The 18,968-nt window shown below is 37.6% G+C and overlaps 1 protein-coding gene across 1 annotated transcript in view; it reads left to right on the top strand.

The window, feature by feature from the left end:
• LOC149298397 (protein AATF-like) overlaps positions 1 to 16,044 on the top strand; it is a 43,241-nt gene extending 27,197 nt beyond the window's left edge. Inside the window, exons 6-11 of the mRNA XM_089487556.1 lie at positions 99 to 294; positions 428 to 595; positions 1,260 to 1,343; positions 10,003 to 10,070; positions 12,857 to 12,937; positions 15,969 to 16,044. Coding sequence (XP_089343682.1) covers positions 99 to 294; positions 428 to 595; positions 1,260 to 1,343; positions 10,003 to 10,070; positions 12,857 to 12,937; positions 15,969 to 16,044 — 673 coding nt within the window. The remainder of the gene's footprint in view (positions 1 to 98; positions 295 to 427; positions 596 to 1,259; positions 1,344 to 10,002; positions 10,071 to 12,856; positions 12,938 to 15,968) is intronic.
• The last annotated feature ends 2,924 nt before the right edge of the window (positions 16,045 to 18,968 follow it).

The raw sequence follows: 18,968 nt of genomic DNA, 5'->3' as shown, positions 1-18,968 counted from the left end.
AATATAAAGCACAGGTGGTCATAATGTTATGGCTGATCAGTGTATATATGCTTTTCTTTCTGTGCTGTGGTTATCGAGCAAACAAAATGTTTTTGTAGTGATGAAGACATTCCCAGTGACGATGAAGAGGTTGAAACAGAAAAACCTGAGCGAAAAGGACCTCCAAAACGTAAATTGGAAGTTGATGAGTATCCAGAATTCATGGCCAAGCGGTTTGCAGACTTCAGAACATACCGAAATGGCACATTACAGAAGTGGCACGACAAGACAAAATTAACAGGAAAAATTGGCAAGGTAAGTGCGGTTTTAAAAAATAAATAAATAATGCGCGTGTGTGTAGATGTAAAGATATATAAATAAATATACCGTATAGGTATATAGATATGCATAAACAACAAATTGTATTTGCTTTCTTTTATTTATCTAGGGGTTTGGAGCTTTTGAACGATCTATACTGACGCAGATCGAGCAGATTATGATGGACAAAGAGAGGCTACTGAAACGGGCACACACTAAGCGATCTCCTTATAGGGTTCTAGGAAAACCGCAAGTTGACTCCCATTCTGTGCCAGAATCTGTTCCTGATGAACCAATGGTAAGAACGTAATTACCGATTTAGAAAATACCGAGTGTTTTCTGTGTGTATTGTGGGGAATGGGTTTTGTGCAAAAGCAATACAAACAAGTATAAACTTGAAATTCTGTATTTTCTGACTATATAATAAGTAAAGTTATAGCCAACTCTTTAATAGCAGTGGTACAGATAAGAATTAAAGTATTTCAGTGAGCCGAGCATTGGAACCAGATTCATTGTTTTCCCTGGGTGCCTTTAGTTATTAGTCAAGTAAATTGTACATTCTTTACTAGGCATCTCTGGTTTACAGTAAGTTGTCACAAATAGATAAACAATTTTAAAAGACTAAGATTGGCGTACGTATTGCAGTACTGCGGAGGCTTTTCTAGCCAGTTGAAATGTAATAGCTTGTTGAATAATATACCAACGGAAAACATTCATACTAAAATTTACTAGCCAGCAGAAAGTGTCACACGTCCAACAATTCTTGGGTGTAACTAAGATCTTAATTTTATTACCGGCTTGGTTTTTTTGGTTGTCCCCCCAGTAGTGTACAATTGGAAACTTCAGGCCCACGCTAAATGATTCACATTGGTCATTACTTAATTTATCGTAATTAACCAGGATTAAGAAGATTACCTCTACAGATTATCTCTCATGGATCATACTGATCTTTGTTTTAACAGGATATCCAAACTGAAGGAAAATCAAATGCTCACCTGAAGGATATCGATGAAGAAATTTTTGACGATGATGATTTTTATCACCAGGTAGGTCATGTCTTTTGTGTCTATATACGTACTTTTTGGTATCTTTGAGTAGGAATGATTTAACACTTCCAGCAAAGATATTAGTCATGGTATGTGCTTAATACAGAATTAAGGATGACGAACAGGCGAGGCACCAACTGACTGGAGTACAATGAGGGTGTGTTGGGAAGCAATGGGTTCTGCAAGTAACTAGTGTCTGGTGTCATTACATACAAACATAACAAACGTATTTATTCTGTCTGTGTACCAAGGGAAATATATGGTGTCAGTTATAATAAATATTGCACAAAGCAGGTTGGTAACATTTTTGCATTGGAATTTATATTAGTTAATTAGCAGTCGCTCTGTGTTGCACATGGACAGGCATTCTGGTGACTTTTATTTGTTTGCTGTATGAAACTAAGTAATTAAAATGCTTATGAATTTCATATATAACTGAAAATTGTTCAACTTTTGTTAAGGGATATCCTTTGTTGTGCTTAGTTTATTTTTTGGTTTATTCCCCCACCTTTTCCCTTGTTACACCAGTTTGCCCAGGCCGTTTCACTGACCTCCCTTTTAACTGGCCCACTAACACCATAGAGCAGTGGTTCTCGACTCATGGGTCTTCAGTCTTCAGTGGGTCGTGGAGGGTCAGGGCCGGACTGGAGGCATACCGGTAAAAAAAATTCACTTTCCTGGGGCTGCCTTACACATTCTAGCGGCAATCCGCGAGCAGCAGGCTGTCAGGACCGCGGCCGCAACAATCAGGGCCATCAGGCAGCCTCTGGTCCGGCATGTACTTCAGCATTACTCCCCGACCACAAAGCAAGTTGCTTGATTGGTTTGCGGTCGCTGTCTGTTCCTAGTGGGAGCTGAATACAGTTTTTCTCCGATTTCTCCTCCCCTCTTCCTGTTGCAGCCCGCGGACAGCCTTTCCACTCCCTCATCTTTTCTGAAGTTATTTTTGGGTTGCGACTTAATGACCAAAGACAAATGTGGGTCCTGAGGATACACGGGTTGAGAACCACTGCTAAAGAGGACTGTGCCAAGGTGACACAACCTCTGTTTGTTTCTGCGCAACTGGCGCGGTAGTGCCTTGGGTTAGGCCTAGGGTAGCACCATTGTGTGCGTGTGTGTATATGAATATCATCTTTATGCAATTTAATTATGTAGAGTAGCATTCTTTCCTATATAAACATTCTTCATTAGTAACCTCCCAAATAAGATGATATTGGTCTCTCTTCCAGAGACAGTTTTTATTTTTAATTTACCCTGAAGTGGTGAGTTCAGAGACTGATAGCTCCAGGTGACCGGCCTTTTATGCCGCTTCATAATTTTAACTGATAAATTCCAAATTCAGAATTATTAGAAGTCACATCTTATCTTTTTTTTCTTTCTCCCCTGACTGGTTAATTGGGGTGGCGGGGTTAATCTAAATTAAAACTTAAACTAATAGAGGTCAGTAAGGCAACAGAAACACCTGAGTAAAACAAATGAGGCTGCCAGCCGCAACTTTATCTTGGCCGGCTCCCAGGAGGCGATTGGCAGAGAATTAAAGTCGCTCTGGCGTTCTGTAAAGGTGAATGATGGCCGACACTTGTCAGCGCGCAGCCTCTCCACAAATGTTCCAGATTGCAGGACTTCCATGCCAACTGCCGCCTTGCGTACCGAGTGAATGGGAACGAGAGCAGTTGTCAACATCTGGCGGCACAGCAAGCAATGGGTGCAAGGCTGGGAACCCTGCAGACTCTAAATATGGTGCTGGGAGCTGTAGAGGCTTTAATCACTTACCACTCCTTGGCAGCAGGCTGTAACGCCATATCCCAGCCTCGTTCATCACATGCAGACATCTGCTGAGCTGTGAGGCAGCTACACATTTATTTTCCATCCGTGTCTCCCCTCCCCCTTTTGGCTTTCAGACCCCCCCCCCCCATTCCCTCTGCTCTCCCCTTTGCCCAGCTCCTCCCTTTTTGCTCTATTCCCCCAGAACAGTATTTCTTGGGAGAGATGATCTGTAAAGATTACCACTTCAATGTGTGTTAGTAATTGTAGAGAAGAGGGGGCCCCTGACGAACACGACACAGCACCTGTTCAGCTGACCGGGTTAATTTCTTCTGTTGAATGGGATTAGGCAGAGATTCAAGTTGAAGCCAATTCAACAATAAGGCTAAAGAAAATTGCTGTGTGTTTTCTGTCACCCTCTACTTTTAAATTGAATGCTTTTCCTGTATTTGTATTTGGGTAGTAAGCTTGGGAAGCCCAGTTCAATTGGACAGTATAGAATGTACAGCAAGCAAAAAGGGAGATTACGGGATAGCTGAAGAACACCCCCCCCCCCCCCCGTTGATTAGTTTCAACTAATATATATATATATATATATATATATATATATATATGTATATGTGTGTGTGTATATAAAACATCTTGGATGTTAAATGCAAATGGAGCACTATTGAAGACTGTGAGTGCTGGCTTTACTACTTTTAGATTATTGTTACTTTATTAGCCAAGCACCGGCCACCATGTGTTTTGAACTAGGAATCTAGTATTTGTCACCTTTTTTATGTTTAGGTAGGAGTGCAGGGCTATTTGTTGATATATATAATGCACATTTACATATTCACACACACAGACATATAATTAGTGTGCGTGTGATTCACAAATATTGACTAAATTAGGCTATTTCTCTGATTTGCAGACATTACTTGCATGTAAGGGGTTAAAACAGCTTAATTCAGTCTTCACACATCAGAGCTTATTGCTCAGCATGATTTACTCACACTTCCTAGTTAATTATTAGTCTTAGAGAGACAACATATATCACTCTCAAAAGAATATAACAGGTTTTGAGAAGAGAGATTTCTATTTTGACTAATAAATTCAGCGCATAAAATTTAGCAGAATGATGAATGAAGCTTTATGCACTTGTTTCTATGAAATAAAGCTAATATTTTCTTTTTATTTCCGCCATAGGCAAGGTATTCAAAGTAGCATGTATCTCCCTTTCCGAACATGTTTGCATATTAGAAGTCATTGGTACCACTCGTCGCCCCTCTTCGCATGCCTATATGTGTGATATTCTGCTAAAGCTACATATTCTACATCTTCTACGACTGCTTATTATGTGCAAAACGTTTTACTTTTTTCCAGGCAGGATTTCATAGGAAGGATGGCAAAGAAGGTGACAGGGCTTGTATAGTGCCCGTTTAATGTGTTGCCTAACCCAAAATGGCTCGGCTGCTCTATCTCTGGCCCCCTTGACTTAATTTTACCCCCTGTCTGCCACTGGTGTATAATATTTAATACTGATAAAATAGACAAGAACAGTGTTTTACTAAAAGAAAATTTTAAACTTAAAATGGATTTCTCATGTGGCAGTTTTATGTCTGTTTTAGCCTATTTTTTATATTTTTTTTGGGGTGGGGGGGCTGCATATTAGTCCATGGAGGAACAGACTTTATTAGTGTTGGCATAAAGAATCCATTCACCCAACATATCAAATGAATGGCAATAATGGCAGCCTCCAGGTCTGCAGATTAAAGTTATTGGGACAAAATAAGATGATAAACGTTGTTCGGTTTTTTTTTTTACGTTGCTGTACATTTCTATATACAGCTCTGTGTTTTATACTCAAAAAATCAATGGGACTATAGAAATAACAAAACCATTTTATGTAAGTGGGGCCTGATTTTTCTATAGTTTCCAAACTATTCTGTGAAACTATAAGTGGTATTTAGCCTTAATCCTTTCCTTGGTTTAGACATCTACGCTGATGTTACATACACGTAGCTATTTATGATCGTAGTCCCTGGAATGTGTGTTGGTTTGTTAGACTGATCGTGATGTCATGAGGTGGGCAGATGGCAAATACTATAGTAGCAGTTCATGCTTGCAAAAGGTATTAAGCCTTTGAAAGGAAAAGGTTTGTTAGAAGAAATAGTGTCTATTTTTTGTTACCCTTTGTATCTGCTTTTTCCGCTGTTTTATTGTTATAGTATCTCGGATGAAACATCTTTTGTTGTTCTGAATCCTGCCTCATTGAGAGCTGGAAGTCTTGCTGTCCCTGACAGAGTTCCCCACAGAAATACACTATAAGCTTCAATGAAGCAAATAGCAACCCTGAAATCCTTATTGTGTTCTGTGCCATGAATTCCTTTCACCCACAGGGGACAGAAGGATCTGTATTTCACTCGCAGGGAAATTAAAAAGCTTAAATGTTTCCATGTCCAAATACGCATCCCAATGGTTTAAGTAAACGGCAAAGTGGTGAGTGGGTAAGCTCAACTGCAGAACTTACGCTTTAGTGAATATATACCCTTCTGCTATTTTACCTATGGATTATTAAAAATAAGTATTGTGACTTATTACTTATTACTGAATATGTTAACATCGGCTGTTGACATTCAGCAGACTACATATGCACAATTGCGTTTATAATGTCAAAATGAATTGGTGTAGTAGATGACTTATTCACATTAACTATTAAGACCACAATAAATCTGCTTTTACAAGTCTAACATGTATGTCCTATTAGTTTAGCAGCCCCTTTACTTTTTATATCTTTTTTTTAATTATAGTTGATTAGTCGCTGTATTAGAAAATTAAATGAAACTGCTTTATCGTGGTTAAACATTAGAGAGTCTGCTCCTTTATTTTGCAAAGACACGTAGCTGACCATGGTGCTGAAACGCAGAACATGCTGCTGGACAGCATTTGGATCACTCGGGGGAAAAAAAAAAATTCCACAAGTCATTGATCTGTGAAGTGAAAACATTTAATTTGGATGGGCTTCTTGTGACATTGAGAACATGGTTTAAGGTTTTAGGCTAACCAATTTGTTTAGCTAGCTTTGTTTGCAAGCACTAGTTGCCGTTCTCCCATGCGGTATACATAGCTTCCAATAGTGCTGAATTTCACAAGACAGGTCTGATTACAACCCCCCCCCGGCGCCCCTTTGTTCCCAACTACCTACAAAAGTGGATCGTGGGTCAGATATGGGAGATATTCTGGTCTCCCCTGAGTCTCTAGGGAGCGGTAAAATCAATGGACTTTCCACAGCACAAGGTTCAAACTCTCAATAAATGTGTGTATGTATCCAATGGAAAGAAAAAGTTGGTAAATTGGTGAATTTACCAACCTTTATGTACAAATGTGTCTTGACATATAAAATGAACTTCATCTAAGATACAATAATGAACAAACACAATCTATTTAACTAGTAACACGTAAGTTACTTAATTGGTCTTGTCCAGATTGAATAAATTGTTCAAATATTCAACATCTGAGTTGGAAAAAATTTGTGAACCCCAAGGCTAATCACTTCAGCACACTCTAATTGGAGTCAGGAGTTTGCAAACTTGCAGCCCAATCACTCACAGGATGTTTTAGAGCTACTTTGACACAAAAAACACTTAACAAAACTTAATTTTGAGTTTGATATTCTCAAAGTAATCTCAGAGTTTATATATTGACCAGTCCACAGTTAGACAAATTGTTTAAAAAATTGAGTTGATTAAGTACAGTGGCTACCCTCTCTGCACCGTATGCAAAACATTGAATTGGCATGGAGTCCATGGCAGGACAGCTGCTGCTTGACACTCCACAACACTACTGAAAAAGCAAAGATTGAACTGCGTATGGTGTGCTTCATGAATATATTAGTCAGCATCAAAATGTCTAATTACTGTTAGTTTTTTTTACTTGCGAATGCATAAAGGTATTGATTAAAAAATGTCTTTTACAGACTTGCCCTATTTCCAACAATTCCCATGAACTGAGAATGCACAGTTGGGAATGATGGCTAATCTGCCATCAACCTTAAAGGACCAAGCAGAGTGCAAGGAGGCCACGGAGCGGCTTAATTTATTTCTATTAAAACATATTGGAAATAATTTGTTCTTTTTAAATAATTGTTGGATTAGTTTTGGGAAAGCTTGTCGTACCGCTGTGCCCCTCTGCACAAACAAGGTCCATAAAGACATGGTTTGACAAATTTGGTGCAGAGGCCTAACGCAGTTCCCGGACCTTAACCCCCAATGAATGCAAGCCAGGCCTTTTTGTCCAACATCAGTGCCTGACCTCACAAAATCTCTTTTCGCTGAATGGGCATGTCATTTTGTTTGAGGGGCTTATGCGGTCCAAGTGGTAAACACAAGGCTGCAGGCTCAGCCTGTAATGAGAAATGTGGCAAAGAAATTAATTGGAAGTCACAAATAGGCTACATAGATTTTCTGGGACAGATAAAGAACATTCTTGTAGCATTCACACAATAATGAATTCTCAAGTTTATTAAAGTATCATACAGGATAGTGTCTGAGTGGCTGTCTGCTAGCTGAAGGTCAGTAGAAGTTGTGTAATGCAGCAGGACAATGACCCTAAACATTGAAGTAAATCTACTACTGGGTGGCTTGAAAAAAAAAAAATCCTCCTTTTGGAATGGCCCAGTCATAGAGGTGCTGTGGAATGACCTCAAGAGACTTCCTAGGAATACGGCCGACCTTCAGTAGTTCTGTAGGGAATAATGGTCTCCTCAACAGTGTGCAGGTCTGATCTGCAGCCACCGGAACCATTTGTTTGAGGTTATTGCTGCCAAAGGAGGTTTGACCATTAAATCCAAAGGTTCACTTACTTTTTCCACCAGCGCTGTGAATGTTTTCTAGGTGTGTTCAATAAAGACATGAAAGATTATCATTGTGTGTTATTAGTTTAAGCACATTCTGATGGTGTGTACGTGTGACTTATGTGTTGATCAGATCACACTGTATGAACAAGTAATGCAGAAAACCAGGTAATTCCAAAGGGTTCATTTACTTTTTATTGCCGTTGTATACTTGGAATTGCAAACTCCGGCGCTTTGTGCAATACCTGTGTGCATGCACACTCCCCCTTCCTTTCATATTATCCAACAATGTGTGTGCAGTGGGTGAAAAGTAACCCCCCACGGAATGACAGCTTGTTTATTGATTCAAAAAGTGTGTTAAAACTTCCCACCCAACAGTACGTGTGTAATATTTGCCTTTAACAATCCTGGCTTAATCATTAATCATTAATTGATGGAGGCAAATATAGAATTGTTGATCTTTTCTGTTTGCTGCTTTTTGCCATTCGTCTTATTGTGGTTTAGTTTTGGATGTTTCTTATTCTAGGGCTACTGGTTATTTAAAATGTGATAATTTGTATGTCTGAATCAGCAACTTAGTGTTTCTATTAACACCCATGTTTTTTTGGGTTTTTTGTAAGGCCATTTGACTTTTTGCTATTCAAATGCATTTGTGGGCCACAGCTCACTCATCTCCTTAATCTCTAGATTAATGTTCATTGCCTTGTTTAATCTTCTTATCCTCCAATTTACGTTGTCGTTACACTGGAACGCTACACTGCATTAGGGCTAACCGTGTCTCATCTGCATATTAACTTCTTTTTGCGACCATTTTCCGTGTTTTGTTTAGTGTTCATATGATTGTGTGTGTATAGTCTGTGTATAGGTATATAACCAATATATATAAACACAACAATTTGGACACAATTTAAATTTTTAGTCCATTTGTTTTCAGACAACAAATCTCATTTTCTGCCCTTTTGGTTCGGCTGAAATTGAAAGGACTTTTTTCCGTTCAGAAACAAATTTGTTGTTACCTCGCCCACGTTCTTACACTCTCAATGTCTCCCTACCTTTTCCACTGATGGCTTCTCTTGCCTCTTCGTGCTCTTCTGTTTTCCCTTTGGCCCCCGCTATTTCCTCCTTTAACCAGTGCCCCGGAGCACTTCTGCAAAAGGAGGGATGAGGTGAGGCTGTCTCCACGGCTCTGCTTTTTTTTTGTGGAAGTACTCCCAATTTAGTTAAAATTTGGACTAATCCGTATGCACAAGCCTACAATCAACGGAGTACCACAACTATTAAGGACACACAGATGTGTTTGAAAGTTTTCTGCAGATATTTTATTGCACCAGATGCAGTGCTCATGAAAAAAATAGCAATATCAAGGCAAAAATATGTAGATAAAGAGATTTTTTTTAGGTGTGGTGCTGATACATATTTGTTATAACTTATTTACCCCTGAGTTACACATTGTATGCATCATACTCATTATGCTAACAGCGTGTATAGGTTGTCTAATTACCCAGGCATTTAACTTTCTCCCAAAATGTTACGCAAAAGGAGTGCTGAGCCACGATGCATAAGTTAAAGCAAAAAAAATGTGTTAAAAATATTGTGTAAAGCGTGTGTTAAACAATTTTGTATTCCATAAAAACAATTTAACTTGCATACGGTATCCCCAATTAGTATACAGAATGTGGTATTTAAGTCACTGTTGCTAAAACAGTGTTTTCTCTGAATAGATCAGCGCATACACTGTCCCACAAGAGGTGCTTGTAAATGTATAGCAAGAGGGTCATGTTTGGAAGATGACTTCCCAGTGGGCAACCTTTAACTTAAACAATGGTCTAGTAACCCGGTGTTCTAGTGCATTTGGAACAAAACGGTTAAGATTTGGGGGGAAAAGCTATGAAGATGCTCAAATAACGCTAACCAGCCCTCCCAGATTACATGTATATGCTATGCCCCACAGTATAAAAATGTTGTGTTTTGTTGATATCTGATATGTTCACAATTTCAAAGAGTTAATGGTGTGTGTGCGCTCTGATGTTTTAATATTTGTTTATCAATCTGTTGCAGCTGCTTCGTGAACTGATAGAGCGGAAAACCAGTTCCATAGATCCCAATGATCAAGTGGCGATGGGCAGGTAAGAGTAAAACACGCAGTCTGTCTTTAGATTGCCGCCAGCATCCGTGTTCCTTCCACATTCAGGATAAGAAAAAAGTATGAAAGCTCAGAGGTCAAGCACGATTAGATGAGCCATCAAGAATGAATAAAACAATTCTATTTGGCATCAATCATTACTAGTAATACATGTGGATGATGTCAGAACCATTACTTCCGAGGAAGAAAAAAAAATGTCCCTACCCCCACTGTAAAATGGGCAATAATTTTTCTTGTTACAGATTTTGACACTCTGTTACGATAGTTATGAAACTATGAAAAACCTGGACAATCCAAATATAGTTCTATAATGCTTTATCACAAGATTTGGGTGTAATGCTTTCTCAAAATGAATATATATATATATATATATATATATATATATATGTATGTATATGTGTATATATATATAAATTTTTTAAATAAGATGTTCAAAAGTTTGGGGTCACTTAGCTCTTTTAATGGTAAGCTCTTTTGCTTACATTGCAAAAGGGTTTTCTAACGATCAATTAGCCTTTTAAACTTGGATTAAATGTGCCATTGGAACACGGGAGTCATGGTTGCTGAGAAAAGACCTCTGTACACCTAAACTCAGCAGTTTCCAACTACAATAGTAATTTACAACATAAACAATGTCTACATTGTATTTCAGATCAGTTTCATGTTTAATGGACAAAATGTGCTCCCCCACCCCCCAATAACAAGTACATTTCTAAGCAACTCCAAACTTTTGAACAGTAGTGTGTGTATATAATATATTTTATTCTGATTCAGTAAACATTTTAATATCGGTGGGTTTCAATGGCATAATATTTTTTCGGCATTTCTGCTCAGTCAGTATTGTGATTACTGTTCCGGAGAACTAGTGAATCACCATGCAATTATCTGGCTCTGAGTAATACGTGCAGTCATATAGGAACTGGTGTATTGTATATTTATCAGGTTTTGCAATAAAACAGATTAGGGCAATTAAGATTATATTAAGATTGCAGTAATTGGATTTTGCTAGATGACTTTCTGATGTGTAGATTGCATTGTTTTGATCTTGTAACATGACTTTTTGGTGGGTTTCTTCTAATTATCAGCTCTGTTTTGTGCGTATTGTTTTTTGCTAAATAATCTGTAAGAAAATTGTGCCACAACAATAACTTTCAAGACATAGAAAATAGAATTCTGTCGAATAAGGAAAGCCCACTGCTGTCATTAATATCCATTTCAACCATAAAACAGAGTGATTTACAGGTTTAATCTTCAGTGAACATTGCGATCATCAAAATATGTATTAATAATAATGTCCGGTTCATATAGTATAGATGCTTTTGACATGTCGTACCATTGTTCAGGGCAGGCAGTAATACCCTATATTGATTAACCATTGATCATCTCGGTAATTATTATTTAACTCTCTAACTTCAGCTGTGCCACTTAAATTCCCATGATATATGACTTGGTAGCAGATGTAAATTAATTCATTCAGTAACGAATAGGCCAACTGTTGCTATATAAATAGCCACAGGGATAGTTCCTTAAAGACAGTCGTTTGAAAGGGGGAAAAAAAAAATATTTTTGCATTTTAAATAGTGTTGTGTACAGTAGTGTAGCACTGAAGCTAACTGGGTTTTGTTTTACTATTTACCTTTTTCTTTTTCTGGCTAGCAATTACAGGCAGGAGGCTTATATTTTGGTTACATTTACAAACACACACCGCGTTTTATGGCGATGCTAATTAAGTCTGGTTTCCTGTAGAGTCCCTCTGGCTGATTAGACCTATTCCATTGTTTGCTAAAATGTATTTTCTTAACTACTTAATGTGTTTATCAAGTTGATTAGGTCAAGATAAAGGGGGTAGTAGAAGCATTATTAAACACTCATCTACAGACACCAGACAAGCCAGAAGGCTTGTTTTTCCCTCAGAAATCTCATGGTGCTGCTACAACCACAAGGGATTCTGGGTAGGCGCATGCAAATAAGGTTAACAATTATCACCTTTGCCTCTATATCCACTTTATACATGGATCCCTTGAAAGTAATTGCCCGCTGTACAAGACAGCCTTTAGACAAAACTCGGGAAGAGGTACAATAGCCAGATCACCACTCATGGACAGCTGTTTCGTCGTTCATGGGACTCGTCAGCATGAGGTTATGATATTGGCTTAATAGTTGAGGCTTGGTGTACCACGAGAAATACCATTACATACGTTATGGTGGGTAAAGGTGATGGGGAAAACCTTTAATTTTAAGTGGAAGGGTTTTCCATCACCTTTACCCACCATAACTTATGTATAGGTCAAGATAAGAAATGCATCTGAAAATCCATCATGCAACTGCTACAAACATTGAATTTTGTTGAGAACTTGTTGAACTGTTTTAAGCAATTTTTTTTTTTTAAGTGTAAAAACTGCAATGGAAATTCCATGTTCCAGTGACGTACCAGTATAGACAGAACAATTTTTGGCACGACCCAAAAAATCTTCATGCATTGTGCCCTTTGAGTCCCAGAACAGTTTTGCTAGCAGACACTAATTCTAGCAATCATAATGGGTATTATTGTCCTACATTGAATACAGATAATAAAATATAGATGCATATCACATATCATATACATAATTATCTATAGTTAAGCACCATTCTCTGGAATACTCAATCGCATCAGTGCAGGTAATTGGAGAGTAACTAGATACTAGATAAGGATTTCAAAGAGCAATATGTCGCTCAAATAATTGATGTAAATCTAAAGAACCAATCAAGTAATCATATTTTTCCTTTTAGACAATGGTTGGCGATTCAAAAGTTACGGAGTAAAATTAAGAAAAAGGTGGACACGAAAGCAAGCAAAGGAAGAAAAGTGAGGTAAGTGGCTAAAAGATTATAGGTATATACATATCATATGTGGTGTAATAATTAGCTATACCCACATCACTTGTGATTTTTTTTTTATTTTTTTTTCTTTGCCATCGAGGAAAAAATACACTATGAAATACCCAAAAACTCAGACCTGGGAAAAATAATTGTTTTGATTTTCAGATAAAATAATCTCAATCTAAGGAATATTTTACATGACCACTCGTATTATTGAAAATCAAATAAGAATTTTTTTTCTTCAGGTTCTAAGTGATTTTTGGCTGTATTTATAGTATTTTTCTTCCAGTTGGTGAATGTAAAAAAAAATAAAAAATATAAGTGTTGCAGGCTAATGCATCCAGAATTATGTCTCAATGTTATCTTGTTGCAATCTTATGTATTTGTGCTGAATCTTTCTTGACATTCTGTAACTGTACATTATCAATTACCAAGGCTGTTTAAACCCGAAATTCCTACAAAGATTGACACGGTTGGTTGCTATTCACCAACCTCATTTTTATTGTTTAATTTCACATCTGCGAACCTGTATATTATTGCAATGTGAGTATTTTATATCATTTTCCAACTAAAAGCCGGAATAAGTCAGTGGTAAACCTTTAGTTGCAAAAGGCATCGGCTGGAAAGTCATGCAAGTCAGTCTGGGTCAGTTGTGGCATAGTAATTTTTAAGATTGATGTTCTGGGATAATTTATTAAAAGAGGAAAGAGCTGCTTTGTTGGCCTGAAAAGCCTGTAATTATTGGCTATCAATATTCTTTTCTGTCAGCATCACACATAATTGGATGTATTCATGATTCAGTCAAAAGCCGCTGACAACATCACACGACTGAGTCACACTCTAATAAAGCTTTTGAAAAAATGCAGCCCATCTCTGTGTGTGCGACATGGACTATTCTCGTTCACTGTGAGATCAAGGCCCTACCATGGCAATCTTATTACCCAGCTTTAGATAACAATTGAACAGACTGGGCCAGATCATCAATGGCACGGAGGTGAACAAAATGTTCAATTACAATTTGAGCGAAACATCCTTCTGCAGCGAGTTTAAGGATGTTATACTTTACTTCCAGAAAGATGCAAATAAAAGCATCTTTAAGCACAATGTCATGGATCTGCAGATTTCTTTCTGCGGCCTACATACATGAAATTGCTTTGTCATCTTTCTCTACAAAGCAAACAAGTATGGCCTGGTTGTGGTTTGTCTCCTGGATGTTTTGTGGCAAGCATCCAGATATTTAATTTTGTCCAACACCAAATATTATGCAACTTCGAGTAATAAGAGTCTTGCATAAAATATAAATAAATATGTTGTATGTATTGATCTGTTTCAAATACAGAGGCAGAGAAACGCATGTACCCATACAGGTATTCGTCTACCTGGGAACATTCTGTATTTGCCTTTTTGAGCCTGGTATGCCACAGATGTTCTGGACATGTTCCCTTCTCTTTGTTGTAATTGCCTTAATCCCACTTTACCCAGGCGTTCCTTACCTCATTTGGATTTTTTCACTTAATGGGGAGTTGGCCAGAGAATTTTCAAGAGGCTGTGTCTTCAACTCCTTGGCTTCACTATACATTAAGGTCCAACCCCAGTCAACCTCTGCTGCAGGAAACCTTGGTTGACCCTGTGCTAGATTTCTTTACTTTGAATTATGCAATTAACGAGAAGGCAATCTATGGGGGCAATGTACTCCAAAAGGATACGCACGCATACAACAAAAACAGCGCGTGTACGTGTATGCACGTGTGTATATATGTAATATAATCTAGTAGAGTACAAAAGGAATTTCGGAGAAAAATATATATAATTTAGGCTGTATATCTTGTTACTTGCATTAGCTGTAGACTATTAGGGATCTGTGGCCAATCTAACTTACAATACTACGCTCTGCACAGTATTTTATGTGCTGTGGAATGGGGAAACCCACTGGTTTTAAGCAAAATTAATTTGAATTAAAAAAAAAATATATATATACCCATGTTTGAGATCAGCCTTAGCATCTTTTGCTTTCATATTTTTCTTATTTCATATTGTGTTGTATCATTTCCCCCCCCCCCTGTAAATTATTGGTAAAACCAATAAAAGGACAATTTACTAGGGAGAGAATTATACATAGAACCACACCAATTGCATTGTAAATGTGATTGTATTGCTCTGGTACTACAGCATATTTTATATGTAGTATTAAAGTGCCCTCTCACAAGAATTATAGTGTTAATAAAACAATATGAGTGCTAGGATTTTTTTTTCTCTCAAAGACTTGAATAACCTAAAATGTGTTAAGGGTTTGTTTTTTTCTTAGTGTTATGGATTGCCTTTTCATGCAAATATTTGCTAAGCCCAGAGAAATACGTATTGACTGTTCGTCCCTTTAAAGTCCATGGAAAATGGTACTTTAGCGTCCAACGTCATAAAATACAAATACAGGGGTGTCTGCATCCTATTGTGTTTCTTAAGCAGACCACATAAATCTTGGTCATTTCCCTTGCTTACCTATATTGTTGCTTTGCAATAGATGGACAAAATGTTAATCTATTGAGTGCTATTCTTCACAAGACAAAATGATATGTTTGTATTAATTGGAATGCTAGTGATTGACAGTGTGGTTGTGTTACAGCAAAAGTAATGCGTTTTCGACAAGTATTCAGTTACTGTAACGTCCTATGCTTAGTATAGCAAATACTTCCACAAAAGAAGTGTAATGATTATTCCACGAATGTCTAGTGAAGAATTGTGGTATGGGGTCCTCATGGTCAAGGTGAGTTAAGAACTCAAGATCTCCTCTACCTTGGCAGTGATCACTATACTGAACTGTTTCTCAGGTACATAATTATGAAAATTATAGCTGGTATAAGCTATAAGATGTATTCCTGTTTCTCACTCATTGTTAAATTAGGTAGTTCTGTACAATCCTCGAGTTGTAATGTATTAACAGATAAAAGTGAAAGCAATGCTCCTTTTATTTAGGATTCTTTTTTAAATCTAATTCTGCATATAAATACATTTTGTTTTCACGCAGGTATCATGTCCACAGCAAGTTGGTAAGCTTCATGGCTCCTATTGACCACAGCGCAATAAATGATGATGCCAGGTGAGTAATAGGCTAATTATGTTTATCAAGTAGCTTCATGACAGCATGATATTGACTTGTTCTTCAGACTGTCGCCCTCTGTTTTTTTTTTGTTCTCTGTTAACTATTTGTCACTAGTGTCATAGTGCTGCACATCTGCCCTTGCAATCTAGCTGAGTTTACATTCCTATAATTACTGTAAAAACCTGTAAGATATTTACATTAATCTGATAACCACAGACTTGACAGACGGCGAGATGCGGGTAAAGCGTTGCATTTTAGACTCCCGGTTTCCTTGACTACAGCAAAACAAATGGGGTGACTTTGGTAAAATAATCCAAATGAAAGTACTCCAGGATATGAGGGAAGGAACAAGATGTATGTAAAAAAAAATTGTAACGCCCAAAGCTTTTTAAAGTATATTAACGTGCTTTTTGAGGCGTTTTATATCCTTAAGACCAAGCACAAAAATAAAACATTAGGTAGAAGATGCAACCACCGGCCTGCTTCGTTGTCCAACATTTGAGGCCACTGATTGGCTGCTCCTGCACATTTGCCCCAAATGCATTTAACGTGCCCTCTGCTTTCATGTGCATTATATATGGATGCAATGTCCCTAGTTGTCTACAGATGTATTAACCTCTAATACTGCTAGCATCTCAGACATGATAGATCCTTTTTTTTTATAATAAAATGCACCCTCTATCACAACACCTTGTCCCATGTTCTATTTACTGCATCCCTATGCAAATTTGTGGAACTTCATTGCTATAGGGGACACTATGGATGAAACTTATAATAACCATTAGTCCTTTATTGTAAAACAACAAAGTCTTAATCACTTTAGGTAAATATTAAGTTGGCTCTCTTGGCTACTACTTGCTTTTAAGCCATCAAAAAATTTCATTAACATGCATATGTTTTCATGATTCTATTTTTATTTTTTTTCTGGTAATTCACAACCTTACAGTTGCAGGGTAATGGGTAACCAAGAGCTTTTTCTCTCTCCTTGTCGAGACATAACTCTCTTATACTGCAGTATGTCCTTAACTCCCTCCATCAAACCTCCACATTCCTAAATGATTCCAATTTCCAGAGTCTTGTAAGAATGGTTATTGCAGCTGTCGGCATTATCCAAGTTAATTTCTCTCTATGCTTTGTTGTAATGTATCTGGATCCCTCCCAAGTTCTATATTTGGACCAAGATCAATGCCCAAGTAGCAGAGTTTTTTTTATGAAATACAGCACCTTTAATCTTTTGTTGAACTAATTTACAACTATATTGAACACTGGTTAGATGTTCTATTTTTATTATTGTGTGTTCCATTTCCTTACATTGCTTCCTTAAAGTGTGCAAAATGAGCTATTAGTGTACACTGGTATATCTGGGGGTGGGAGGTATGCGTCTCAGAAATGCAATTCAATTAATTTACCTTCATACCTTCCAGCCATCTAAAACACTTGGGATTTTTCAGGATGCATGTTTAAGAGAAAAATCCTACATATTTTTGCTTTTTTTTGCACCTTATTGCACCTTATTGCAATACATTTATAGTATTGGTAGTCTATAGATTATTTCTAGCAGGTGCTGGTTTTGTGTAGTCCTTCAGTGACCACGAACAGGCAAGGAATTCTGTGTATCCATGCCTGGAAAGGTGAAAAACACACAAAAATGAACACAATTGAACACAAAAATTGAAATAAACAGAACAAGGGTGGTGTTGTAAGCTTTTTATTCTGTAAAGGAAAAAAAAAATCTTTTTTTGTGTTAGGATTGTTATTGAAACACTTGGAAATTAAAACTGAAACTTGTGCAATGGAGCTGTATAAAAACCTACTTTATTTGTGCCTTCAGCAACACAAGAAAGGTGCAATTTTTTTTAATTTTTATTTGTAATTTTTCTAGATGCATTGCTTGTTTTTGGTTCAGAATACATGTTTGGGTATACATGTTTAAGTTTTGCCTGCTTTTCAAGCGCATGTGGTGGAAACAAACCTCATGTTTAGTTTGTACATTTAATGACTGTGATTCAGTAATATTTGCCATTGGGCTTTACTCCTATCACAAACGGTGTTCTTGTTTAGTAGGCCACCCTCTAATGTTGTTTTCCATAAACTCAAGGGCCCAATAGATTTGTGCGCATAGGTGCACACTATGATCGGTTGAATACTGCTCATCAGAGACGGACATGTTTTCATGCGTATATTTTACAATTCTGTTATTGAAATACACCTGTGTTATGGTGTTTACTTAACCCACCTTGGGAATGCTTATTACCTACAGATTTCAGGCTCTACCAGTTCTCTGCTTCATTGTTAAACTACTGGTAGATGTTTAGTTCAAAGAACCATTGTTATGATGGATGTAAAGACGGGAAATTGATCTGACATGCTAGTTGTATTTCCTTCCATGCATCTCTGCTTTTATGGCCTAAATATTTAAACTAAGTATCTTTAGACAATTATAGTGATTGAAAACCAAAAAGCACAAGTGATATGTAGTTAAATTTTCAAGTAATCATAAAAGCTTTGAACAGGCAACTGTCCCACACCAACTCACAGCGACTTCTGGAAGCAGAGTAAAAGGAAGCACAAGGGTCATTGGTGCCAGGCAGCACACAATGCTCTTCATTTTGTGGCACCTGTCTTGGTTGACCCACAGAACTAACCTCCCTGGATTCCCTTTTATGGTAATGATTAATGATTACAAATCATTCAAAAGATCATCTTTATGCACTTAATGGGCTTTTTTTTTTGGGGTGCCTTTATACATTAACAAATAACGATTATACGTTCATCGGCTTCCAGAGAGGAGGATCTCCAGCAGCGCTGCAGGGGATCTGGATCCTCCTCTCTGGCAGCCGGTGGACGTCTGTGCGATGTGCGCAGACAACCGCCGCTACTACCCTCCACTTCCGCCGTGCTTTTGTAACGGAGCGCTGCCGTGAC

This window comes from Sceloporus occidentalis, unplaced genomic scaffold (genome assembly GCF_023333645.1).
Source record: "Sceloporus occidentalis isolate IW3139 unplaced genomic scaffold, rSceOcc1.0.p SCAF_33, whole genome shotgun sequence".
Lineage (NCBI taxonomy): Eukaryota > Metazoa > Chordata > Lepidosauria > Squamata > Phrynosomatidae > Sceloporus > Sceloporus occidentalis.
Note: the sequence above shows the minus strand (reverse complement) of the source record. Positions and strands in the feature narration are given on the sequence as shown.